The following is a 27069-nucleotide window of genomic DNA, read 5'->3' as shown; positions in this document are numbered from 1 at the left end:
AAGAGCCGTAAAGCTAACGGAAATATACCCTAAGAGGAGACGCAGCTCTTATGGCGGTTAGTTTACGGCTATATTACTGCTTTAACGGACCTCTATTAGATATAGAAAGCTATAAAAATAAATAGCTACCTATCTTCGCGGGAGAATAGCGTTAGGGAGTACCTAAAGACGCTATAGTAAAGGGACGCGCAGTATAAGAAAGAGTAGTTTGCCGATAAGGGTAGAAACACCCTTCTAGACGGCTATACTAAGGATAAGTTTTAGAGTATCTACCGCGAGCTTTAGGCTAGGGGCGCCGCCTTATCCCTAGAGTGCTACTCCTACACGCTTATTAATATCCTACTAGGCCACTATATACTTACCCACAGCGGCAATAAACGCTCCGCTAAGATCTTAGATCTATTTACCTTTAAGTTTAAGAATAAAGGCCCTACGCGCTATATGCCCCTAATATTTACTATACGCGTAGGTAAGTAGAACTAGTATAGCCGCCTTAAGACTATTAGGGCCTTACGGAATAAAAAGCCACTTGTTTATATACTTAGCGGGCTAGCTTTCTATCTCCTATACCGCTGGGATTTTAATACTAAGCTATTTCCGAACTTTAGTAGGCGCTTAGTATAGTATAATATATGCCTAATTAAGAGCAGTATAAAGAACCGCGAGGCGGCCCTCTTATATAACTTGCAGCGAGATTAGGTTATAAAGGCCTTTTAGTATATTAGTATCTTCTTAAAGAAGAAGATATATATTAGGTAGAGCGCTAGCGCTAAAATAGCGGAGCTAAAGGGGGTTAGTAAGGACTAGATTTAGCGTAATAGGAGGTAAAACTAAGAGCAAATAGTAGGCTGTTACTTAAACTCTTTCCTATAAGAGTTTATAAGGTTAATAGTAAGACATCCCTTATAGATAAGCTGCTTTAAAATCCGCTATATAGGTATTACGCCGCCTAATATACTGCTATTAATAATATAGCCTAAACTGGATAAATGGAAGGGCTGTTTTAGCCTATAGCTATATTAGATTAACGGCCTTGCCGCTATAAGGGTTATAACCCTTCTCTTTTACCTTTATAAGGTTATTTTATAGGACTTAGTAGCCCTTTATAAGATATTTCTAAGCTATCTAGTATAGAGCTACCCTGTTTTTTAGTATAAGGCGTATAAGGTCTTTGCGTAGGAGCTAAAGCCCTACCTATAGGAAGAAAAGGGGAGCCTAAACTAGCTATTAATTTTCTACTAGGCTATACTACTCCTTACTAACTAACTAAAGGCTCTATATACTAAAAATAAGCAAATAGCTAGCAAGGTTAAGGGCTTATTAGATTATTTAGATAAGTCCTAGCGGGCCTAGTCTTTATAGCTTTAATTGCTAGTATTTAGCGGCCTTATATTTTAACTAGAAGCCCCTTTAGCTACAGCTGCGGCAGTAGCATCGGCGGCAGCTATATGGCCTTAGGGCCGGTCTACTAACCCCCCACGTCCGCCTATAAAAGCGGCCCCTTTAGCTCTATCTATTACGGGATCTAGTAGATATACATCCGCCCAGGCAAGCGCTATAGGCTCTCCTTCCCGTATAGCTTCGCCGCCACCACTACCGTAGCTACAGCTACAGCTGCAGCCGTAGCTAGAGCCGCAGTCCTAGCTAGAGCCAAGGTCCGAGTCTTTACCTATATACTGTATAAGCCGCGCGGTAAACTCTATACGGACCCTTTAGCGTAAGTAGACCAAAGGGCTAGAAGGTAACCCCTTTATAGCAGCGCTGGATTCCAAATGGGCTAGTAGATAGCAGGCCGGTCGGCAGAAGGAGGTCTAATGGTACTCCGTACGGCTCAAGGTTATTAAGGAGATTAAGCGGGTCGCGTAGGCCCAGAAGGTTAGCGAGGAAGCGGCTATATAGTAGGTTAATCTACGGCAGGAGCAGATGGAGTGCTCGCTGGATTAGCTTTATAAACGGCTTTAAGCGGGTAGAAAAGCTTTAAAATAGTTATATATATTATCTATATCTAACTTCTAATAAGATACTAAGGGGTCCTATTGTAGCCTTCGTCTATAGCCCCCTAGGGGCTCATTTTAGTGCGATATAAGTTTAATAGGGTGCTTTGGGGTGCTCGTACGATGGCGGCGCGCAACTTAAAACGCGAATATCTCTATCAACCCACGGCCGATTCTTACAATTCTAGTGCGAGTAGAAAGCGCTCAGCAGGCTCTACGCATAGCGCTCGACGGGTGTTGAGAGTGCGGCGTTGCTGGCGATCAAAAATCGACTGTGGATATGGGGTAGCAACCGAACGATCCCTAAGATATTACTGCAGGTGACTTGCCTGGTGTTGGCGATAGTATTTAATAGGCTTTTGGGGGTCTCGGGGCTTTACCCTTTTAGGAGGATTTTGCTAAGGGGTCCTTCGGTGCATTCTAAATTTGACTTAAGGTCTGCTGGTTGTACTATAGTTTAAATTAAGACTTGATTGTGGTATTGCGGTTATAAAAGTTACATTTTGATACTTTGATTTTCGTGAGGGAGATGCAAATAAGTTAAATTCACGTGAGTTTTAACCTGAACAGGCAGGATCTAAGCCTGTTTAGACGGGGGTGTATGCATATTGGTTAGGGGGTGTGCGCGCATCATTTTGGGGGTGTATGATTATTGTTGACCTAAAACAATGCATAGTGGGCTGACTGACCTAGTGGCATGCAAAGTGATGTTGCTATGTTGCGACCTGCTCGTGGGTGCAAAACAAACCAGCAGTCGTAGCGCCAATGCGGTATTTGCCGTAAGGCAGAGCCGCAAGGCGGGCTCGGCAAGGCTGAGGTAAGGCTTGGCATTTATTGGCAAACTCCAACCTCAGTCATACGATCAGTGAATGACAGTTCCTACCAAAAACATCTACAGTGTGGTGTTTTATTAGGGCAAATGGGCCTCCGAAAACCGCGTCACAAACCGCCGAAAACAGCGGCTAAATCGCCGTGTCATTGTTTAAGGTAGTTAACTTTTTAGTGCGCCGATCGTTTAGTATGGGTAGGCTGTATGCACCGTGTAACCTGTAGTGACACGTGACTCTGCTAAGCGAGCCCACCACGGCCGCAACAAACCTCACCCAAAATCCCAGCATCTCAGCCCTCTCCACGCAAAGCGCCTGTACGAACCTTCAAATAACCTCAATCCTCCAATCCCTACATCTGCCATCATGGAGAATGAACGCGGCGAGCTCGTTGACCTGTAAATGCCCCTCGCCCTCCCTATTTCCCCCTCGAATCCACCAAACCCACCACCTTAAATTTCGCGAGTTTTTGAAGCTGATATTGGGGCCTTTAGTTACGTCCCCCGCAAGTGCAGCGCGACCAACCGCATCATCAAAGCCAAGGATCACGCGTCAGTGCAGATTTCGGTCGGCAAGGTCGACGAGAACGGCAGATACACGGGCGAGAACCAGACATATGCGCTCTGCGGCTTCGTGCGCGCCATGGGCGAGAGCGACGACTCGCTGAACAGGCTTGCGCAGAAAGATGGGTTCTTGAAGGGTGTGTGGAGTGCGAGTCGGTAAGCGGAAGCAGAGCGGAGGAGAATTAGCGTGGTGAGTCTACCCGTTCCTTACCATACCCATACCCATCTCTACTTTCGGATAGATGGAGACCGGGTGGATGCTTTTAGGTGTTGAAGCTGACGAGAAAAGCAGGATTTGTGACTTCGAGATTTGGGGTTTGTGGGATGCTATGGCATGGCTACAAGGAGTCTTCATTCTCTCACTCGGATATCTGTAGCTAAAACGCCGGATGCTGTGACGGCATGACACGATTCATGATCTTCAACACGGCAACAAAATCCAACAACAATCACCCAAACCAAACATTCCAGCTCGCATTGATATATCATATCCCAACTGTGCTTTTTTTACTGCGAAACCCACCTCTGCCCTAATATGCCCATTGCGCAAGACGAAACAATAATTGATGCTTCTAGCCGACGATGATATCTTATCAAATATTGATATGATAATAATCGGAGTACTGATATTGCAGCTGCTCTTATGAGCATCCTGAATGATGTTCAGCCAATCGCGAGATTTAGTTATGAATTCAGACTAGCTTAAAGCCCTCATCCAAACGTCTTCCGCTTAAGTAACATATTCTACACAATCCCTTCTACCTTTTCTCTCTCTCCTCCCTCCCGGCTCCCACACTCACTCACCGTGACTTTCTCAATCCACTTCGGTGACTCCAATGATTGAGACGGTCGAGTTGAACCCTTCCAGCCGGAGATTAGAACGCTACGTTTCGGCGTAGCGTACTTGCCTTCTTGAAGAGCTCTGACAGCTGAGGTCCTTGCGTCGGGGCACAGATACGGGCGGGACATTTTATGACATCCAATTATCTTCAGGTTTTTGCAAGCAGCTTGAATGTATTGAGTCGAGTTGGTGTTTCGACAATGGCAGGTTGTGTGAGGGGTGTTTAGCAATATCATTACCTTAATATGTTCTAGTCGGTGTTGTACAAATTATATGATACATGATTACCGATCGCTGATCCCAGGTGTAATGAAGTCGTGGCCCATATCCACGGACGAAAAAAAAGCCCGAGCAAACCTGGAACACCTGTAACGCCTAGACCATGCTCCCTACCAGACTATCCTTGCAGAATCTGGCGTGGTATATCCTATCAATCTCGGAAGCTCCCAATCTCAGCGCTCCACCCCGCCCAGCTTATTCTCCCNCCCCCCTCCCCCCACCGCCTCCCAACCCGCCATCACCACCAGGCTCCACAACCCTAACCCTCCTCCCCTCGCCGCCCTCCCTCTTACTCGCCACCGCACCCACACCCACACCCTCCAACGCACCCCGCACCCCAACAACGGCCTTGCTCTCCACAACCTTCCACTCGTCCCCCCGCACCACCTTCACGCGCTCGCGCTCGGCCTTCCGCCCCTGTACCTCCCGCAGCCGTTCCTCCCGCCGCCGCCCCCGCACGCAGTCGCACAGACACCCCTCTGTCGCACACGTCCCGTCCGACATGCACGGATCGGCAAACCACGCGCTCAAGCACGCGGTGTGCCCGCCGTGCCCGCACAGCGGACACCACGTCCATAGCACGGCGCGCGGATCAAGCATCGGCTCCGGGACGCTGGGGCTCGGCGCATCGGCATCAGGTGCGGGGGCGGCGTCGGGGAGCGGCGCAGCAGGCGGGGAGCGTTTCCGGCGGTGCTGGTCGGATTTGGACGTGGAGGTCGAGGAGGCGGACGAGGCGCGTAGCTTTGCTTTTTTCTTGGCCACGACGCCCTCGAAGGCTGGATAGCGGCCCCAGCAGATAGGGCAGGGCGCCTGCGCACGCTTGCATGTCTCACAGCGCATTTTGTCGCGCGGGTTATTGATGGGCGAGTTGCAGCTGAGGCACAGCAGCCCGAGCTGCGTGTCCTTCAACGCCTGCTCGTATACGGTCGGGTAGGTCGGATAAGCAAGACGCCGCAGCGACGCGGCCGCGTTGAACAGGCTGAGGCTGTGGAGCTGCGTGTGGTATGTTGTCAGGATCGATTCTGCTTGGTAAGGGTTCAGGCCCGTTTCGAGCAGCTGTGTGACGTGGGTGCTGAGGATGGTTTGGGTTTGCGTGGGGGCCATGCCCAGAGCGTTCAGTTGTTCGGCGTAGGTGTTGAGAATGCCGGTGGCGTCGACTTCGGCGGTACTGGGATCATCGAGGGAGTGGGTGCGGGGCAGGAGAGGTGTGAGGAGAAGAAGCAGAACAGAAGACGTTTGGGCATCGGAGAGGTTGCTGGTATGGAATGAGAGGATCTGCTTGAGAAGGTCGATTACGAGAAATGATGCACCATGTCTACCACTGGCGTGGATATCGAGTCCAGTGGCTTGATAGTCCGCTAAAATAATTGGGTCCTCGGCACTTGGATCGAGTGCAGCTGGGGCGCTCTCCGTAGCGTGTGAGAGCGAAGGTGGTAGCTTGGGTGCATGCGGGGATCTAAGGTCTTCAGGTGCAGCGTCTTCAGGCACGATCGTGCCACTCGCTTCCATTGTTTCAGCATAATCTGCAGAAATTTCCGACAGGTCAGCCTTGCCGCTCAGGTAAACTTCCGACCCGGAACTATCGTGATGAAGCAGTTGATTGTTTTTGCGAAGGGTTTCTATGTCTTGCATGGCCTTATCCTGTTCGACGAGTGGGTCCAAGCCATTGTGGCCAATGGCTGTTTGGGCAGCTTCGTTTGTACTCTGTACTTGACTAGCTTGCTTAGAGGCGTTATCCCTGCTAAATGGAACTGCCATCGGTGAGAATTGGATACTTTTGCCAAGATTACCTGCATGGGCATCAGTGCTTTCGGCTTTTTGATTCAAGAGGTTGCCCAACTGGTGGGGACGATTACTATTGCCGAAGGTGGGGTCCACTGAGTCTATTGGAGGATGTCGCCAATTCTCTGGGATGGAATCCATGCTCCGCGGCTGGGACTTTCCGCTGGCGAACGAGCTTGGCATTGATACGCCACGTTGCGAATCCGTCGATGCGGAAAACATGGCGAAGCTTTCGTCCGAATCGTGTCGATCAAGCCGGGGCGGGATATTGATGTTGATTCCCTGGGCGTTGGGAGGGTCGAGACTTAGCGGTGCCCTGGACGGAGCGCGCCAGCTGCCGATCATCGCACGCCGCTCGTCAAGATCATTTGAGGAGTTATACCAGTGCGGTCCATTGAAACTTGGTCGCCTTAGTGCGAGGGATTTATTTGCAATTTCTGGAGAAATCTGGCCGTCACCGCTGGAGTGTGGTCCAATAACTGCAGGAGGAAGATTGAGTTCCTCATCGTGATCCGGGTCTGGGAGAGGAGGGAGGCCTCTATCAGATGGCGTTTCAGAACTTGGGAATGGTCTTGCAAGTGGCGTAGCAAGATTGGATGTGCTTTCGGATGTGCCTTGGGGTTGTTCTTTGTCAGTGCCATAGATGGCACGAGCTGCAGGTTTTAGCAGCACGGCGTGCTGTCTGTTATGCGCCAAGGAATCGGTGACAGCGTGTGGCCGAGGATTAGGCGAAGTTAGTCTTTTTCGGTCAAGTCTCCATTTCCTGTGTGCCTCTGCTCTTCGTCTTGTCACTGTCGAGATAGATGCACCAATAACCCTCCATGTTTCTGCAAGCCTGTAAAATGCAGCGCGTTGTGCATACCCGGCGTTTTGCTCAAATACTCTTTGGAGATCATTAAATGCATCCAACGTTGGTGGATCTGGAAGTGGGATGGTCTTGTACTTCTGCGCGAGATAAGTGAAAATTTGTACACTTGTCGACCCAGGAAGAACGCCCCTGAACGCGATTTGATCTGGCTTGAAAGAGTCGCTGTGTAGGGCCATGGAGTCGGTCAAGAACATGACTTTAGCTGCCGTCTCAGACGGAGGAGTGCTTGCGAATGACTTGGTCGACCTATTGCTTGCTGATCGGCCATGGTGTCTCCGGAAGGAAGAGCTCAAAAAGCTCTCATCGACGCTATCGTCGGCCGAACTTCGCAAACTGTTCTTTTCGGGGCTGCTGCGCTTCTCTCTGCTGTCACTGATATATGCGTCGTCGGCGGAGTACTCAAGGCCTGACCGTCTGCGGCCTGGCCTCTTCTGCGCAAATCCGCTAATCTCACCACTTGGCGATACTGCAAAAGCTTGCATATTGCGACGATCAACTACCTTAGGCGAGAAATGCACATCGGTCTGAGTGAACACGCCTTCACGACCAACAGTCCAGAGGAAATCACGCGAGTGCCAAAGCATATCTGATGGCGCGTTGCTATAACGACTGATTTCTCTGAAAGGTAGGAAAGGTCGTCGAAAATCCCATAGGTGCACTACCGGGTGATCGCGATCATACGACGTTGCTAGTTGAGTGCATTGGTAGGTACCTTGCTCGTAAAATTCTTCAGTCCAACACGGTGGTCTCCATCTTGCTTTGAACACAGGATGTGGTGTTCGAAGGACAAATGCAGGCTTCTGTCTGCGCACTTCGGATGAAAAGTCCCAAACTCTTACAGTCTTGTCAATGCTAGCGCTTAGTAGATGCTTGCCGTCAGGATGCCAGTCAATAGAATTGCATATCTTATCATGAGCGTTGATCTTGAGTTTTGGGCCTCTGTTGATTCGGAAATCCCATCGTTGTATTACGCCATTATTAGTGCCAAAAGCGAACTCAACACCATCAGTAGGTGACCATTGAAGGTCGCGTACTCCCTCACTCAGTCCAGAGTATTTATCTCTGCTCGGACATGTCATGACATCTTTTCTCATATCTCGCAGGTCCCACAGCCGAACTGTGGCATCCTGACTTCCTGAAAGTAGCAAATAGCCCTGGTGCGGATTGAAAGCTACCTTATGCACCTGTCGGTGGTGCTCGTGTAATCTTGCCAGCTCCATGCCGGCCCGGTTGAGGTCGTACAAGATGACTTTTCCATTAGTGGCGGCAGTTGCAATATGTGTGCTGAACTGTCCATGAGACCATTTAACGTCGTGAATCTCTAAAGTCTCTCGGTGCCTGGCAGTAGCACCGGGGCCGGATGTATTATGGGCCGCATACTGGATGATGGCTGCCCGAAGGTTGATGTCTTCAGCGCATTTTGCGTCATTTATGCGGATTGTTTTTAGGATTTCGCGACCTGCAAGTATGGCGTGGGTCCTCTCGCGGTTGATGTCAAGGGCTGAAATCTCAAGCCCTGTCTTATGGCTTGCATCTTGAGAGGAGCCAGAGCTTACCCTAAAATAAAGGATTTAGTGACGGTTTAGACCCAAGTCGGACGTATCGAGGCCTAACCCGTGGTGGTTGAGCCAGGCTGTACCGAAAACGTCCGAATTGCTGCACAGGGCGAGCAGGGACGCCGGCGCACACAGACATACATAGAAACACACACAGGGCTGCCGGGACAGTAGAAGAAACTTACCCTAGGAGCCTCGGCACCAGCGGATTCGGCCTGCCGCCGTCAGGCCGGTTGGCTTGCGCGCTGGGAGGCCGTGAGCCGTAGGTGGTGAAGGGCTGCGTCACGAAGCGGGTGAAATAGCTGCGCGTCGACGCCGCAGGCTGCTTTGCTGGTGGCAGCGGAGGCGGCGGTGGGATCGAGGGCACGACCTGCGCAGAAGAAGTCCGTCGCAATGGGTAATCAGCCATGGCGACGACGTCGGAGGTGGTTGAGCGAGTTCCTGCATTGACGGCGCACATTCATGGCGACTTCTGATGCGGTCTGATGCGGTGAGCGATATTAGTGAATCCAGGTGCCGTGTTCGCTGTCCCGGGGACGTTTTGCCGGGAGCTCGCCTTCGAATGGGACGCAGGCATGCAGAGTGACAGACGCCGTGGTGTGCAGAGGAAGCTGGGATGCGGCAGGCCTGGAATGAGTCGCTGTGCGGCCAGCAGTAGGAGCAGCAGCAGGAGTAGCAGCAGAAGCAGTACAGCAGCAGAAACCGCGCCCTAGTCACGCATTCAGCAACGAGCAATAGCCCAAATGAGCCCGGCTATAGTGCCCAGCATCCCACCAGCTTTGCCCGAGCGGCGCGGATCGACGCGAAGCCAAGCCCGCCGAATGCCAGCAATTTTGCTTGTTACGCCACGAGGGCACACGAGTCTAAAACATCCATCATGCGACCTTCGCGTTTCTTTCTCCCTCCAGAGCTTCCCCCGTCTGTGCCCTCTTGTCGCTGCCCTCTCCACACCCGTTTTTATCAGGGCAGACAATGGCCTCCGCCCCGCTCATTCAATCATCAGACCTGTCTGCTGCTGCTACTGCGTCCAAACCCTGGGTGCGGAACCACACAACTCGTTCAATTCTAGCCGTCGTGCACTTCGCATACCCTATCATCCTCCTTTTCTTTTTCCTTCTCGCCTTCACCTTCCGCAGCGTCAGGTCTGCCTCTAATGCTAGTCATAATGCCACCCCGGTGACCCAGAAGGGGCCTGGTGGGAAGCCTCTACCGGCAACAGATCCTTCGCGGAATATCCCTAAGGAAAAACTCGGGGACGACATCACACCGTCTCAGAAACTTCTTTTCGAATGGCTGTCTGTAGCCGCCGCTCTCACATTCATTGGTAATGCCATTAATGTCATCATCCACGCTCTTTACAGCCGCAAGGAGGGGTGGTGGTGCGGCCAAGCTGTAGTGGTAAGCTTACTCCCAATTGCGGAATTACCCCCTCGTTCACGTTTACTGTACTAAACTGAGGTCCGGCAGATCTATCTCGTGGGATCCTTCTTCGTTTACTGCTTGTTTGTCATTTCCCTGCTCGATTCGAGACCTGCTCCGAACGGGTCGCATCTAGTGATATGGATCTGTGCTGTGGTTCTCGAAATTATTCTTCTGGCGGCTTCTCTCTCACTATATACGCATATACACCGGGAACCAGGTGTAGGGAAACCTCGGGATGGACCGCTCCGATTTAGAATGACGGAGTGGGAGATAATCGAGGTCATGATTGGTCTTGTGCGCATTCTCTTATTGTTCTCTCTAATTGGGTTTTACTGGGTATTCGTGTCTCGCCAGTGCGTGAAGAAGCAAAGAGACATGCAAAATCTGAGTGAGACCACAAGTCTTTTGGCGGCACAAGAGCATGCGGAGAATGGTATTGCAAATGGGAATGGAAATGGATATGGCTCAACTATGCCTGTTGGCGGGAAGCACTCCCATACTGAAGGCACTCCTGCCGGGTGGAGCAGACCCGTTGGGGTCCCATCAAGAAGTTGGTGGGAGTATATCAAGGGATACCATGTCTTTTTCCCTTATCTCTGGCCCTCGAAAGATCGACGACTCCAGATAGTGGTCATAATGTGCTTCATCATCGTGGTAATTCAGAGAGGTGTCAACCTCTGGGTTCCCTACCAGGTGGGCGTCATTACCAATGAACTTTCGGGTGAGAGCGGGCGGGATGACGGTGGTAAAATCCGAATGCCTTGGGGTGGGATTTGCTTTTATATCTTCCTACGATTTATACAAGGGAACAATGGGGTGCTCGGTGCTGTGCGCTCAACACTGTGGATTCCCATTGGACAATATTCGTATCGCGAGCTCTCTGTGGCTGCATTCGAGCATGTCCATAGCCTCAGTTTGGACTTTCACCTGGGCAAGAAAACAGGAGAGGTGCTTTCAGCTCTTGGAAAGGGTAGCTCCATCAACACTTTCCTAGAGCAGGTCACATTTCAAGTGGTCCCAATGCTAGTCGATCTTTGCGTCGCAATCGGCTATTTCCTCGTGGCTTATGATGCTTATTATGCCCTGGTTATCTCAGTTGTCACCTTCTGGTACATCTATCTTACGATCCGCATGGCCCAATGGAGAGCTGAAATACGCCGAAAAATGGTCAATGCTGATAGAGAAGAAGACGCTGTCAAGTAAGTCATGTGTCATGCCTGCCCACTATCTCGTATTGATTTTGATTAGAAACGATTCTATGGTTTCTTACGAAACGGTCAAGTACTTCAATGCCGAAGCCTACGAGTTTAACCGGTATCGCAACGCAGTGAAGAAATTCCAAGATGCAGAATACCACGTCTTGTTCTCCCTGAACTTGATGAACGTGACACAAAATATGGTCTTCATGCTAGGCCTCATGGTAACTTGCTTCATCGCTGCCCATCAGGTAACGGCAGGAAAGAGCACAGTGGGTCAATTTGTCATGCTATTGACTTACATGGCACAATTACAAAGCCCTCTCAACTTTTTCGGCACTTTCTATCGGATGATCCAATCGGCAATGATCAACTCTGAACGTATGCTGGAACTCTTCAAAGAAAAGCCAACAGTGGTTGACAAACCGGATGCCGGAACGCTTCCCTCATGCGAAGGCGATATCCGATTCAACGAGGTCCACTTTACTTATGATAACAGGAAGCCGGCTTTACAAGGGTTGGATTTCCATTGTGCGCCGGGCACAACTACGGCTTTCGTTGGCGAATCTGGGGGCGGAAAGTCCACCGTCTTCCGTCTTCTGTTCCGCTTCTACAACGTTATTGCGGGTAGCATTCAGGTCGATGGCCATGNTGTAGAGGAACTTACTATTGATTCCTTGCGAAGACATATCGGTGTGGTGCCACAGGACACGGTTCTGTTCAACGAAACGCTCATGTACAATCTCAAATACGCTAACCCAGATGCCACTGATGAACAAGTGTACGAGGCTTGCCGAGCAGCTAGCATCCACGATAAAATTATGGGATTCCCTGACCAATATCAGACAAAAGTGGGGGAGCGTGGCCTGCGCCTTTCAGGAGGCGAGAAACAGCGAGTCGCGATCGCACGGACGATCCTTAAAAACCCTCGCATTATTATGCTCGATGAAGCAACTGCGGCTCTTGACACTGAGACGGAGCAGCATATCCAGGAGGCTTTGACGACGCTAGCGCAAGGGCGCACGATGCTTGTCATTGCCCATCGTCTTAGCACCATCACGCGTGCAGATCAAATCCTTGTCTTGCACGAGGGCAAGGTTGCGGAGCGCGGGACGCATGATGAGTTGTTGGAGCGGAAGGGTCGGTATGCGAATATGTGGAGGAAACAGATCAGGGCGCAGAGGGCGGCCGAGGAAGCGAAGGTGCTCAAGGACAAAGCCGACAGGCTGAGGCGAGAGTCTAAGGACGGCGTCGGGCTCGACGACGATGATAGCCCGCCCGAGAGCGAGGATGAAAAGGCGAAGGCTTCCGGAAGCGGACAAAAGTCCGAGGGGCGACAGGACGACGGAGAACGGCGGGTTGAAGATGTTCATAAAGACGACGACAGCATGAGCAGTGGGAGCACGATTAAATAGGTAAGCCTGGCAATTGATGGAGTGCGGTGAGTGGAACGGAGGGAAACGGAAAGAGGATTTTTGCATTTCGCAATTTCTGTTCCTTCGGGAACTCGTAAAAGAGCGGCAAGCGTTTGCGCTCCGATGTCTTGACGGCCGGATGGCATTTTCGGCATACCCTTCTGGCGGCGCAGGTGGGAACATTCGCGTGTGCATCGGATCATGGGATATGGGCACGGTTTTACGGCCATGAAGCTTATAGCAGATTGCGCAAGCAACCCAGGATGCTCCGTCTCCGACTCTTCTTGGTACGAAATAGATCAGTTAGTTGCTTCTCTAGACAAAAGTTTATTAGACGCAAACGGCGAATCACACTCGTAAGCGCAAAGACTGCTGCACGATTATGATCAGCTGGCGAGAAGATTGGCGGCGGGCTTGCCTCAACAGACGATGTGAGGCAGAGCGGCAGACAAGGCAACGAGGTATGCGAGGCAATGGCCAAACGTTTGCATGTGTCACATAAAGCGGAAAGGCAGAGGATCAGCATCAACAGTAGCAGCAGCGAAGTTCGCAGCAGTAGCGGGAACAGCAGTGGGAGCACGGCGGCATGGCAGCATGGCAGCACATGAACAAGGTGATGGGTGGTGATGGTGGTGGTGAAGTGGTTGATGTTGGCTCACACTCTCGTTACCGGCCACCTGGAAGATCTGTGACGGCTTGTTGGAAACCCCTTGGTCCCGACAGCGCGGGCGGAACAGATCATGGCGTGCAATTCCAATCCAACCGTTACTGCGGATACCCAAACCAGACCTCATCTACGTCGGCCGTCTCCGCTCGGCCACTTCCTGTAAGCCCCCCGTCACCCTTCTCGTACATGAGTGCGATGAGGTATATTAGACCCCGATATTGCTGGCTATGTAGCGTCACACCACTGGCCCTTGCAGCTGCGTCTTTCTGTCTGTGTCATCCATGCCCGCGCGCCGTTGCGGTGCGCTAGGGATGGCACAGTTACGCCTTCTCTGATTCCAAGCCTCTCTGTCAGATCTTCGTTATATCACGTTGACACATCCGAAGCCGTCAGGAAAGGCACAAGAAAAGTGCCTACGTGCCTGTTTGTCTTGGTGCTAGTGCGCGAGACGAAGAAGTGGCATTTCTTTCCCTCCGTCCAAGCCATTTGCCCCGCTCGCTTTTGTACCCACTCCGAGAACCAAGCGGATGTACATCGAAACATCGCGGAGTACTCTCACCTCTGAGAACGCCCCAAGCGCGCTTAGTTCTCCGAACCGTCCTATCTTCTTGTCAGGAGTCCTACGCATAGGACCCGCTACGTGCCTGCAGCATTGACCTCTAACGCTCTCCAACACTGGGATTCCTTGAGCTGCACCTCCCCCTTGGCCTGTCGAACGATGGACTTTAGTGATCCTCACATCCCAATTGTATGTGTCACTCCACTTTTTCAAGGCTTGCATCTCTTTTCTCCCTTGCGCAACGCCGTCCAAGGCCATTGTCTACCGTAAGATCATCAGTTTTGCGTTTGTTCCGCGTCCAGCTTCCATTCTCAAGCCCTTGGTGTGGTGACTTCGTACCTAGGCTCTGGAATCCTTCTCTGACCGACTGCCAGGATGAAATGTACGCATACACCGAGTACGATGAAAACGATGACAAAGCGACATATTCGTCGTGAGTGTACAGGAGGCGTTACACTCGAACATCACAACTGATACATCCAGAGGGGGCGTACCCTAGCTACAAGTATAACGAGATATCGCTATGAGAATGGAAGGAGATACCATGCGTTTCGTGAGTATATTTCTATCCTTGCAACCCATATCTTGACCCGTGTCTAACACCAAGCAGGCGACGGGGAGTACTATCAGCCCAACGATGCACAGCATTCGAGCTACGAACTCATCGTGTACGTATCTTAACGCTCTCCATTCCAGCGGAGAACGTTTCGCTGACCAGAACTCTGTATTGACTCAGACACCATCTTTGGCTCCTAACTCTAGAGGACAAGTTATTCGTCGCACCTCTTCAAAATCCAAAAAGAATTCTTGACATTGGCACGGGAACTGGGCTATGGGCCGCGTACGAAACTCATTCCTCCTTATGCGGCAACCGTAGTCACCTACTAACATTACGGCACGCCAAGTGATATTGCTGACTTCTTTCCGGAAGCTGAAGTCACAGGTACTTCAAGCATTTTCCCTTTGAATTCCAGCCAACGAGTCCTTCATACTACACAATGATTATTCGCTAAAAATTATTCTGACCAGGCACCGATCTTTCGCCGACCCAAGTCACCGGCGCACCGTACAACGTCCGCTTCGAGATTGACGACTGCTGTAGCGAATGGACGTATCCCGAGAACAGCTTTGATTTCGTGCACATGCGCGGCCTCACGGGCAGTATAGGAGACTGGGGCTACCTGTATGAGCAGGCTTTCAAGTAAGTTTACACCACTCACTCTTTCCCCCGAGCTTCCACATTACGCTCATTATGGAACTGCATTTATCGACAATTTCCCCTCTCTATCCTGGCGAGCACACGCTAACACGGCCACGAAATCAGACACATCCAGCCAGGCGGCTACCTCGAGCACCTCGAATTCGGCATCTACACCTCTGCCTCGCCCGACTCGAACAACCCAGCCGACGTCTTGTACAGGCGCCTCAGCGACCTCATCTGTGAAGCCGGCGACAAAATGGGCAAGGAGTTCCGCGTCGCAGAGCGCATAGCCGACCGGATGCGGAGAGCTGGTACGCTACAACTCAATCCCTTCATCCCAATCTCAATACTCTTTCCCCCTGCCCTCTCATTTATCGTCCTCTACATCACCCTCGCGAGATCCGTTAATTAATGGCCATGATTTGACCGAACCATGCCTAACACCCTTCTCCACCTAGGCTTCGTCGACGTAGTCGAGAAGAAGTTCATCTGGCCCATCGGGCCCTGGAGCTCCGACACCAAGCTGAAAGAAATCGGGCGCTGGAACCAGCGCAACTGGGAAGAGGGTCTGGAAGGCTGGGTCATGGCGCTATATACGCGCATGCTGGGCGTAAGTGGCCTCCCCCGTAACCCCCCTCATCGTCGGCATCGCTGCTATATTCTCCCTTACCCGGACCGACGAACCGTGGCGTCGGGATCCCAATGCCCAATCCCGACTGGATGCGTCTCAACCCGGCCGCCCGACCCGACCACCCGACTCCAGCCCAACTACCTAATTGTGACATTGCCCCGGGGTGGAGTAGTAGTGGTTGCGGATGTATGCTGACTTGGCCTGTGATGATCGTAGTGGTCCGGTACCGATGTCCGGGATTTCGTCGAGGATATGAAGAAAGTGGTGCGAGACCGCAGCCAGCATTTCTGGCACGAAGTGTGCGTCCACCATCCCTCCACTCCCCTCCCGCTAATACAACAACCCACTAACATACCATCTTAGGCGCGTCGTGTATGGTCGGAAGCCCGCTTAGACGATTCACTTGATCGACGGGGATGGTAAGCCACGGGACTGATTTGGGGGCTGTGTGGGCTTAGGGTTTGAGCTCGGGGCGGGGGGGTGGCATAGACTATTTCAAGCAGCAGCGGCGGAGGTCGGCGAGCAACGCACCAGATAAGCAGGGACATACAACCCCAAGAACACACGCCCACATATAGGGGAACAAGACCAGCACTAGAGAAACTCAGAATTAAGCTTTCATTCGCCCCTCGCTACGGAACAGCGTACGCCCGTGAAGTTCCCCCCCCGACCCGTGTCCCCAGTTCATGCAGGAAATATGCAGCGTGCGGGCTCGCATCTATAGTCCCAGAGAAAGCAAACCCGAATTGTTTATGATACAGATGATGCTCCACCCCCGGACCCAGCCCTCCCCCGGGCCGTTCTTGCTATGGTTGATTTGGTATGGTAACATAGTTATAGCTCTTCGTCGATGTCCATGTCGCCGTTTATGAGACCGTGAGATGCGCCGTTTGCTTTGGGAACTGTGGCTTCTTTGTCGATCATTTGACGGGAGACGGAGACGATATTGTCTTCGATGAGCTGTTGCCCGACGTCTTCGAGATCTGTAGCAAGAGCGCGTTAGCACCAACGAATAGAAGGGAAGGGTGGTCCGGTGGTAGGGAGGATCTCAGAACTTACGTTTCTTTGGGTCTACTTTCCCCACATATCGCGTCTTGAGCTGTTCCTTCGTTAATTCTGTCTCCTCCTTCACACGCTTCTCGTAGCCTTCCGCCAGCCCAACCAGCTTCTTTAGCCGCACCCGGTTCAGTTCGCCTTCTTGCCGGAAGTCGTCCATCTGCAGCGCCTCAGTCCACACCTGCTTGTGCAGATTCATCAGCATGTTCTCCTCGAGCCCCGTTTTGCGGTAGTTGATGCCGATGGAGTAGTAGTGGCGGTTCAGGCCGTGTATCAGCGCCTGAATTGACGGCTTGTTAAGGTGACCGACGTTGGAGGTTGTTTGCCGCGGCTCCTGGCCCATCATCAGCGTTTGCGGGTTTATCAGGCGGAAGGCGTCAATGACGACTTTGCCCTTCACGGATTGAATCGGGTCGACGACGACGGCAACGGCGCGGGGTGTTAACTGTTCGAAGGATTGCTGCGTGTTGATGTCCACTGACGACAGCCAGCAGCCGAACCCGGGATGCGAGTGGTACCACCCTACCACGGTTTCTGGTCTGTGAAGAATATTCAGTTAGCGGCGGTGCCCGTGGGAGCCGTGTGCGGTGTTTTAGGAATCTAACCTCCCCGTCTGTTTTAGCATTTCCATCATCTTGGCCTGGAATACCGGATCCACTGCCTCCACACTCACGCCCGTACCGCTCTGCGGCATAGCAAATACGTCCACCACCCGTACTGTGTAGTCATCCACAAACTCCCCCAGCATCAGACCCATGACTTCCATGGGCACGCCTGCTCGGCCGTGCCGCAGCATCTTCAGTAAGGCGAGGGAGGAAATGTAGACGGTTTCGGAGTTATCGATGAGACCTGTGTCCTGTGTGCGCGGTCGGTATCGGATTAGCGCCATAGAACTCATATTTTAGGCATCATGATAGAAATGGAGTTGGGGAAGCAGTGGAGGCAATATTGGTAGTTTACATAGTCGTAGGACCTTGGGGGAGTGGAGAACACGCCGAAAGACACGATGTGGCAATTTCAATAGGACAAACGCCGGACAAGTAGTGCATGTGTTTGCTAAAAAACTGACATACCTGTGCAGGGCCACCGCCCATGCCTCCCATACTCTGGGCAGCTGCCAACATTCTACTTAATCGCTCCATGGTGTCCGGTGTTTTCGGGGAGTTAGGAAGTTGAGATGCTCGGGAGATTAAGCTGTAGGTAGGGAAACTGCGGGTTAATGGTGAAAGAAAGGTTTGGTGATGGAAGGCGGTGGATATAGGTCGAGGTAGCTTATGGTGTGGTGTTGCAAATGGCCGGAGCTTGCGCACTTCGCGATGCCTGCCAAGCTTTTGTCGGCTCGGCAGACTGGACCCCAGCACTAGTCGCCGTTTCTTCGGAGCAAGCCCAGAGCAATTGTTACCACCACCAAGCTTCCTTCACCACCCACTTCTAAACCCTGTAGCTATAATCCGTCTTCAGGTTCCGCAATCATGGCCGGTAGCGGCCCTCCAATCGACGACATCATTGTCAACGGCTCCGCGCAACCTAAAAAGGTAGCATACTTCTACGATTCAGATGTGGGAAACTACGCCTATGTCGCTGGCCATCCCATGAAGCCACACAGAATACGGATGGCCCACAGCTTGATCATGAACTATGGGCTGTATACGAAGATGGAGATTTATGTGAGTATTTCATTACTCCATTATCTATACTTGAAGAGCTCTCTTTCATGTTTGCGACAAGTCGTTCCTCACTCTTGAAATACCAAAATGACCGCTACTCACTCTGCCCTATAATCCTCTGAATCTGCCCCTGAACAAAGGCTAATAGCCCTACAGCGCGCAAAACCAGCCTCCAAATTCGAAATGACACAGTTCCATACGGACGAATACGTCGACTTCCTCCAGAAAGTCACCCCCGATAACATGGACAACTTCTCCAAGGAGCAGGGCAAATACAACGTTGGTGACGATTGCCCAGTCTTCGATGGCTTGTTTGAGTTCTGCGGGATTAGCGCAGGTGGCAGTATGGAGGGTGCTGCACGGCTGAATAGAGGGAAGTGTGATGTCGCCATCAACTGGGCGGGAGGCTTGCATCACGCGAAGAAAAGCGAGGCTAGCGGGTTTTGCTATGTGAACGGTATGTCTCCTCCTAACAGCTTTGCACACTCGTTGGAGGCAAATGCTGACCTGGATTCGTAATTTGCAGACATTGTTCTCGGCATCATCGAGCTCCTCCGATTTAAGCAGCGCGTTCTCTACATCGATATCGACGTCCACCATGGTGATGGTGTGGAAGAAGCTTTCTACACCACCGATCGCGTTATGACGGTCTCGTTCCACAAATACGGGGAATATTTCCCAGGTACTGGCGAGCTGCGCGACATAGGCGTTGGGAACGGGAAGTACTACTCTGTAAACTTCCCGTTACGAGACGGCATCACGGATGACACATACAAAGGAGTTTTCGAGCCTGTCATCAAGGCTGTTATGGACTGGTACAGACCAGAGGCAGTGGTCCTCCAGTGCGGAGGTGACAGCTTGTCCGGTGACAGGTTAGGCTGCTTCAATCTAAGCATGAAGGGGCACGCCAACTGTGTGAAGTATGTCAAGAGCTTCAATCTTCCAGTCTTAGTCGTCGGAGGTGGTGGATACACCATGCGCAATGTCGCACGTACATGGGCATACGAGACTGGCCAGTTAGTGGGGCAGGAAATGGGTCCCCAGCTACCATACAATGACTACTACGACGTAAGAATGAATCTGAGCTATTTGTTGCTGAGACGCTATTTACTAATGATACTCACAGTACTTCGCACCCGACTTTGAGCTTGATGTTCGCCCCTCCAACATGGACAATGCTAACTCACCCGAATACCTTGAAAAAATCCGATCGCAGGTCATTGAAAATCTCAAACGCACAGCATTCGCTCCCTCCGTCCAAATGACTGATGTTCCACGAAACTCACTTGGTCCTGGGATGGACGACGATGCAGATGATGCAATGGATGACTTAGACGTTGATCAAAATCCCGATGTCCGCTACTCTCAACGCGACTGGGATAAGTACATTTCAAAAGATGGTGAACTATCCGAAAGCGAGGACGAAGAAGCAAACTCAAACATGGGCATTCGCCACCAGCCTGGTCATCCAAGACGAAGAAACATCATGGACTATCAGAATCCAAACGCAGCACCAGACGATTTCGACAGCCGTCTTGGAACCCCGGACGTTGCGCGAAGTATAAATGGAGAAACAAGTGCACGAGGTACCAAGAATCCTTCACCAGCGCCAGGCCGGAGATCCGCATCACGAGCTTCTTCCGCTCGTCCTCAACCCTCAGGGACAAATGGCACCGGGAATGCTGCAGGAGCTCGAAGCAACGGCACCTCATCCCGCACCCGAACACCAGCAATCGCTGCAGATGATGACGGTGATGTAGATATGGATGAGCCTTCTGGCCTGGACCGTTCATATTCTCCATCCGGTAACAGCCAGAACTCCGCTGCACAAGACACCGACACTGCAGCACCTGGACCCTCTGCCACAACCACTCACTCCCAAACCGCCAGAGTGGCGTCAAGGTCGCAATCCCCCGGCTTCGTCGTCACACCGCCTGAATCGCCAGCTGCGCAGCCAGCCGTAGCCGCACCTGCAGCCACTGCCACAGGCGAAGATGTCGAGATGGCTGAAGACGAGGCTGAAGCAGGGCCCACAGACCAAGCAACAGAAGCCGCAACGAAGGAAGAAGGGATCGAAGAGCAGCAGGAAGAATACATCAAAGCTGAAGCAGCTACTGAAGCCGCCACAAAGGCCGAGTGATACCCCGCATTCATTTGCAAAACGTAGAATAGCCCTCAGGATATTCTCACTACCTTCCGCGTCCTTAGGAATGTCGCATCTTGCATGCTAGGCACTTGAGTTTAGGCGATTCTATTGACTTGTTAAAGGGTGGCGAAAAGGAAATGAAATAATGGAATGTAACTGGTGAGTTGTCCTGATACTATCATACGCTACACGCTGCTCCACGAAGCGACGATCTTGGTGTTTTCAAGGCAGGCGCGAGGGGGAGGGGATTTTGTCATATGGCGATAATGGTGTTTAATGTTTTTCATTTTATGGTTACCTATATTTGACGTGTGTATCATAGATGAAATGACTTAGTATGCATGACTAAAAAACGAAATTGCTTGAGTGCACGCTTTCCTACAAATCTGGGGGAATCTATTTAAAAGACTTTCTCCGGGACCTCATCGGAAACTTTAAACTCCCTTTAATCGCAATTCATCTTGCGGGTCAGCTTTAAAAAGTCCGCGTTCTATATCAGTAGGATAAACTATTATTCCCCCGAGCAAAACTTACGCAACCCACATAGGAGTTCTCCCCACTGCGTGCACGGTCCCACTCAATGCATACCAAAATTGTTGAACGGTCAATCAAGAATGAGAACTCTGTCTATTAAAGAGGGCTATAGAATCTCTCTTATATAGGTCCAGACAGCTGAGTTGAAATAGGTAATAGAAATAGGTAATGAGACATTCGATGAGACATTTAGTCATAAGTTAAGAGACAACTAAGACAAAGTACGTAAAGACGATCTAGGTCGTCAGACAGTAGTTCGATGGTGGTAAGGAAGTCCAATTTAGGTCGACACACCCCCCCCCCAGCTGCATAGAGCCTTCTGGGCTGCTGTAGAAATACTAAAAAAAATCATGATACTAATTTGGTGTTAAGTCAAGGGAAATCCTCCACATAGTTACCCTGCCTAAATATCATTCAAATCAAATTTAATCAGATCCTTAATATTAATAAGGTTTAATTGCTAAACAAACGTCTCGTGCTTTTAACAAGGCAGAGCTTTCATTAAGCCGTCTACTGTTATATCCGCAGTAGAGACCTATTTAATATTAATCCTTTCTTTACAAACTTCCTAGCAGAGCCAGTAGTAATAGATATTAACGTATTAAAGCTTAGTGTTAAGCTTAGCATCGCTTTTAGTAAGAAGTTAAATTATCTATATATTATTGCAGTAGATTACCTACTTCTTATTAATATTAAATATAACTTCTTTAAAGAAATGCTGCCACTAAATTAACTTGGTAGCCGCAGGCAATAGGGCTAAAAGCTCTACTTCTATACTTAATTTTATTACTAATTTTTGCTTAATTAATTGCCAGTTAATTAGTCCTCCAAATAAGGTAAATATATAGCCTTCTATACTCTTCCTATTAACTAGATTATCTCTAAATAACGCATTACTTGCCCTTATAAAGATATAGTTCATTATATTCCCCTTTAAGTACTTAATTATAAAAGTCTTAGTTTAATAAAGGTAGGCAATTACCCTTATAGTAGCTGCGTTATAAATTAGTAATAGATTTTAAGAGAATTTTAATAGGTTACTTATGGTTCTCGCTATATTTAAATAAGTAATATTAGCTATATAGAGCATAAACCCGACCTTCCTTTAATAGATATAGATATCCTGTAACGGAACCTTATAGCAAGTACTACGATAGGCTCGTTAATAGGCTAGGTGTGTAGGTATTGCAAGTAAGTCAACAACGTAATAATAACTAGTGGAGTGGTTGCCTAATAGATTAACTCTAATTGTATTCTAAGAATTACTACAAGGAAGGAACTATCTAGGTAGGGACTAAAGGTCCTTAAATACACAACCGTACTTCTATAAAATCCTTTTTATATATAATGTACGTAATATATATAATGTACATACGTTCCCTTTATACACTATGTACACTGCGTATAATATTATATAACTTGCTTACTATTCCTCATTACATGGTTCTACCGGCTCTATTTTAGACCGTGCTTATATTAACTAATTAGCTTTTTCCAACTCCTCTCCAAGTAGTCGTAATATTGTACTTAAAGCATCCGTAACACTATCTCCCTTCTCTTTATCTTTGTCCTTAAAGATTCTAAATATCTCTAAGTTATTTACTAGAGGTGTAATGTCCGTCTAATTAATTTGGTTAATATTATTGCTTATTATATCTCCTAAGGTTTTTAAACCTCCTTCTTCTTTATAAGTATAGTATTATGCTTACACCGTTGCTAGTATACTATTGCTTAGTAAAATAATACCGTCTCCGTATTCTCGTTATATAAAAGAGGGGTTAGTTTATATTACGTTGGCAAGTCCTTTTTCCTAGCAACCCTTTTTATGTTTAGAGTGCACTAAAGCGAATATTCGCTTATCCTATAACGTTTACTTTATCTTTAACGCTAAGTATACGCGTCCTATTACTCTTAATAGTTATTAAGTTCCCTAAGTAATTTATTATAGGGTCTTGTGTTTAATCTGCTACTGCGAAGCTTAATAGTAAACTATTGTATACTCTTGCTAAGCTTAAGCGTTCTTATAATGCGGAATAAAAGGCCTTAGATGCTTATATCGCGGTATCTACCTATCTTCTTTGTCTTAAGAAGGTGCGTAAAAAGGTCTGTTTTAAGGAGTAGAAACTTATAGAATAAGGTCTATAGGAACTAGGTAATAAAAGAACTGGCTCTCTTTCTATAGTAAAGGAAATAACTCTAAATAGTTTGGCAGTCGCTCTTCCTAAATCCCCCTTAGGTAACTTATTTTTTAGTAATCCCTCTTTATTAATATTGCCTAACCTATTTTCTTTTAATACTCCTATACCTTTTCTATAGCGTTCTTTAAATTCTCTAGTAGCTCCTAGGTAGTCTTAGTATAGCCTATCCACTTTACTTTATACTATATTTTATTGTCTATATTCTTATAACTAATAATCTTTAAAATTTACTATTTGTCTTCTTCTTACCCTCTATATATATCTGCTTCGTAGACTAGTGGCTTAATATTTCCATATACTGGCTCTAGCATCGCGATATGCTGTATAGGATAGATCTTTATTTTGGCTGGTAGATTTAACTTAAATATAACCGGTAAAATCCTTTAACTAATTTTAAAAGGTCCTAGTCTAATATAGTCCAACTTCTTACTTAGTCGTTAACTTTTAAAAATTTTATATAGTAGCTATACTTTATCTCCCTTCTTAAAATCTGGTCCCTTAGATCTCCTAGCATTATAGTATTTTTTTATTCTTTACTATACTACCTTAGCTGTTTCTATAAGGTTTATATAAAGATTTATTAAAGTCTCTATTCTTTACTTAGCTGTGCTACTTATTTTCTTCGCTTAACGTAGTAATAACGATGTTTTTGGCTTATATCCGTAATTCGCCTTAAATAGTGACGTACCTATTCCTTCTTATAGTGTTATATTGTATATAAACTATATAACTGGTAATAGCGATACCTAATTATTCTATACATAATTAATATAGTGCCTTAGATACTGCTCTAGTGTCTAATTTAGTTTCTCTATTTAACCGTCTGTCTGTGGATAATATGCGGTAGAAGTTACTGCTCTAACTCCTTACTCCGCTAAGAATACCTCCTAAAATGCTACTATAAATCTTAGATCTCTATCTAATATAATTTTACTTAGTGCTCTATATCTTATAAATACTTCTTTAATATAGATTCTAGCGATATCTTCCGCTAAGATTTCTTCTATATACGCTATAAAGTATCCCCACTTTGTAAGCTTGTCTACTATTACTAAGATTATATCGTAATCTTGTCCAGTAATAGGGTCTCTTAATTTTAGTAACTTAATAATAAAGTCCTATAATATAACCTCCTATAGTCTCTCTAGTATTTTAATAGGTTATAGCCTTTTATATAGCTTATACCTTATTAGTTTATTCTTTTAGTAATCTAAATACTCTCTAGTAACCTTTCTAGCTATTTTCTAGATTCCGTTAATAATATACTCCTCTTAGAGTCTTAACACTAAGCCTATAGCTCTGTTGTATCCTTAAGTTAGTCCCTTATAGAAATCTTCTATAAAGTGCTCTGCTATACTTCTTAGGATATACTTTACTTCTTGGTTTTTGTATATATCTAACTATAGATCTTCTAGCTATGCTTTTAGAATTCTTTATACCTAAAAGCTTTCTAGTATCTAGTAAACTTTTTCTAATTTACTCTCCTAAGTTATTATAATTTTTAGATAGTTGTATCTAATTAGTCCGTCTATATCTTTTCGCAGTAAAGCCCCTAATAGCTTTTTATTATTTTATAGTTTAGCCTTTTAACTTAACGCATTAGCTCGCGTATTGTCTGTGCCCTTAGTATACTAAATCTTAAAATGGTATTCTATAAGCATCTCTACCTATTTAACCTATCTTTGGTTAAGTTCCTTTATTATTAAGAATTCTATTAGGTTCTTATAATCCGTTTTAACTATAAATAGTTCTTTTATACCTTATAAGAATGCTCTCTATTTTTTTAGTGCTATAACTATACCTAACAACTCCTTATTATAGATGTTATAGTTTAGTTTTAGTAGTGTTATCTTCTAACTATAGTATGCCACTAGGTGCCATCTATCTGGATGCTTTTATATAAAGTATACCCCTAGTGTAAAGTCTAATGCATTTGTCTCTATAACTGTCTCTAGTCCTAGTTAATAGATTTTAAGAACTGGCTTCTAGGTAAACAACCTTTTAACTTCCTTAAATAGTTCTTATTGTTCCTTTCCCTATATCTATAGTTCTTCTTTCTTTATTAATTGCGTAAATAGCTTAGTGTCTTTTAACCATTACGCTATAAACCTTCTATAGTAATTATAAAACCCTAGAAACGATCTTAACTACGTAACGTTCTCTAGTTCTTGCTAATTTACTATAGCCTTAATCTTTTTTAGATCTATGCTAAGTTGGCCTAATTTAATAATGAATTTAATAAAATTAGTCTTCCTTATAAAGAACTCGTATTTCTTAATTACTACTAGCATCTGTTCTTCTTATAGTCTCTTTAAAACCTATTTAATGTGTTCTCCGTGTTCTCCCTTAGTTATTAAGTAGATAATAATATTATTAAGATATACTATAATAAATTCATTAAGGTGTTCTCCTAATACATTATTAATTCGCTTTTGGAACGTTACTAGTATATTTATAAGCCTAAATTGCATAACTAATGGCTTATATAGTCCTTCCTTTAACCTAAAGGCTGCCTTCCATTCGTCGCCTTCCTTAATTTTAATTTAATAGTATACCTATCTTAGATCTATCTTTATAAAGATTTATACATTGCCGATCCTGTCTTAGATTTCGCTAATTAAGGGTAAAGGATACCTATCCTTCCTAGTAATGCTATTTAACTGTCTATAGTTAATACACAGCCTTAGTTTGCCATTTTTCTTTAGTACGAATAGTACTAGATAACCCGCTAATAACTATAATAGTCTAATGTATCCCTTTTATAAGTTTTTCTGGATAAACTCTTTTAATGCTCTACCTTCTTCTTTAGTAAGCTTATAAATTGGAAAGAATCTTAAACTTATTTTTAGTTCTAATTCTATCTTATAGTCTTATACTGTATACTCTAATAGCTTTTTACTTTCTGGTGACTATAATTTCTTACTATATTTATAGTATCTCTTTAGTATATAGCTTAGTCCTTTTTCTATTTCCTTATAGGTTGCCTCTACTTAGTACTATACTAACTTAGCTTATTGTCGCATCTTATGGCGTTAAATATCCTTAATATTAACCTAACCTATAATCTAATCGATCTTTAGATTGTATTCCTGTAACTAAGGTATTTTTAATACTGCCTTATTATTTCCTAATGGTAATATGTCGAAAGACATCTTAACTTATCTTTCTTTAATGGTTAACTAAATAGGTCCTATTTTAAGATTAATAATGCCTCCTCTGTAGGCTATCGGATCTTCTAAAATTGTTACTAATAGGTAAGGATATTCCTTTTTCCTATGTGGTAATCCTATTCTTTTAACTGCTGCTAGTAAGATATAGTTCCTTATTGCTCCACTATCTATTAATGCCTTAAACTGTTAATCTTGCTACTTAACTTATAAATTTAGGTGTTAACCTTGAATTCCTTTAAGGGTTTAAGGCTCTATTATTAGTTCCCTCTGGTTTTATAGGCCTCTACTTTTCCTAACTATTAGCTGCTTAATCCTGTTTATACTTGGTCCAACTTAGGCTAATACTTAGTTTGCTTTTTGTCTTTAATATACTATAAACAGGTATTCTTTAGATATTCCCACTATTGTCGTCTATTTAGGTATTTTTCTGTAAGGAATCTTCCTAGCTAAAGTATTAAGTCCCCTTATTTTTAAACTTCTACTGGGTGCCAACTATG

The 27069-nt window shown here is 47.0% G+C and overlaps 6 protein-coding genes across 6 annotated transcripts; 4 read left to right on the top strand and 2 right to left on the bottom strand.

The window, feature by feature from the left end:
- Positions 1 to 3140: 3140 nt before the first annotated feature.
- On the top strand, positions 3141 to 3726 carry K441DRAFT_648689 (ribosomal protein S21e). The gene is made up of 2 exons (XM_067646903.1): positions 3141 to 3219; positions 3316 to 3726. Exons 1-2 carry the CDS (start codon positions 3188 to 3190, stop codon positions 3542 to 3544), a joined length of 261 nt encoding a protein of 86 aa, XP_067496867.1. The 5' UTR covers positions 3141 to 3187; the 3' UTR covers positions 3545 to 3726.
- Positions 3727 to 4699: 973 nt separating this feature from the next.
- On the bottom strand, positions 4700 to 9389 carry K441DRAFT_701333 (uncharacterized protein; the record flags this gene model as incomplete). Its single annotated transcript, XM_067653328.1, has 3 exons — positions 8896 to 9389; positions 6295 to 8711; positions 4700 to 6255 (listed from the first exon to the last, which is right to left on the bottom strand). Exons 1-3 carry the CDS (start codon positions 9168 to 9170, stop codon positions 4700 to 4702), a joined length of 4248 nt encoding a protein of 1415 aa, XP_067496866.1. The 5' UTR covers positions 9171 to 9389.
- Positions 9390 to 9682: 293 nt separating this feature from the next.
- On the top strand, positions 9683 to 12743 carry K441DRAFT_682694 (vacuolar ABC heavy metal transporter-like protein; the record flags this gene model as incomplete). Its single annotated transcript, XM_067651608.1, has 3 exons — positions 9683 to 10108; positions 10178 to 11331; positions 11381 to 12743. 3 exons carry the CDS (start codon positions 9683 to 9685, stop codon positions 12741 to 12743), a joined length of 2943 nt encoding a protein of 980 aa, XP_067496865.1.
- Positions 12744 to 14000: 1257 nt separating this feature from the next.
- On the top strand, positions 14001 to 16313 carry K441DRAFT_670946 (S-adenosyl-L-methionine-dependent methyltransferase). The gene is made up of 11 exons (XM_067650349.1): positions 14001 to 14158; positions 14344 to 14402; positions 14455 to 14522; positions 14580 to 14637; positions 14706 to 14810; positions 14875 to 14912; positions 14999 to 15170; positions 15294 to 15481; positions 15629 to 15780; positions 16018 to 16100; positions 16165 to 16313. Exons 1-11 carry the CDS (start codon positions 14129 to 14131, stop codon positions 16193 to 16195), a joined length of 984 nt encoding a protein of 327 aa, XP_067496864.1. The 5' UTR covers positions 14001 to 14128; the 3' UTR covers positions 16196 to 16313.
- A 322-nt stretch (positions 16314 to 16635) lies between these two features.
- On the bottom strand, positions 16636 to 17755 carry K441DRAFT_682692 (proteasome regulatory particle subunit; the record flags this gene model as incomplete). The annotated part of the gene is made up of 3 exons (XM_067651607.1): positions 16636 to 16784; positions 16861 to 17396; positions 17463 to 17755. The coding sequence occupies 3 exons, from the start codon at positions 17753 to 17755 to the stop codon at positions 16636 to 16638; spliced, it is 978 nt and encodes a 325-aa protein (XP_067496863.1).
- Positions 17756 to 18263: 508 nt separating this feature from the next.
- On the top strand, positions 18264 to 21039 carry K441DRAFT_648677 (uncharacterized protein). Its single transcript, XM_067646902.1, has 4 exons — positions 18264 to 18524; positions 18681 to 18981; positions 19051 to 19592; positions 19651 to 21039. Exons 1-4 carry the CDS (start codon positions 18330 to 18332, stop codon positions 20662 to 20664), a joined length of 2052 nt encoding a protein of 683 aa, XP_067496862.1. The 5' UTR covers positions 18264 to 18329; the 3' UTR covers positions 20665 to 21039.
- Positions 21040 to 27069: the final 6030 nt, after the last annotated feature.

Source organism: Cenococcum geophilum (assembly GCF_001692895.1).
Source record: "Cenococcum geophilum 1.58 unplaced genomic scaffold K441scaffold_87, whole genome shotgun sequence".
Taxonomy (NCBI): domain Eukaryota; kingdom Fungi; phylum Ascomycota; class Dothideomycetes; order Gloniales; family Gloniaceae; genus Cenococcum; species Cenococcum geophilum.
This window is presented reverse-complemented; position numbering and strand designations above follow the sequence as displayed.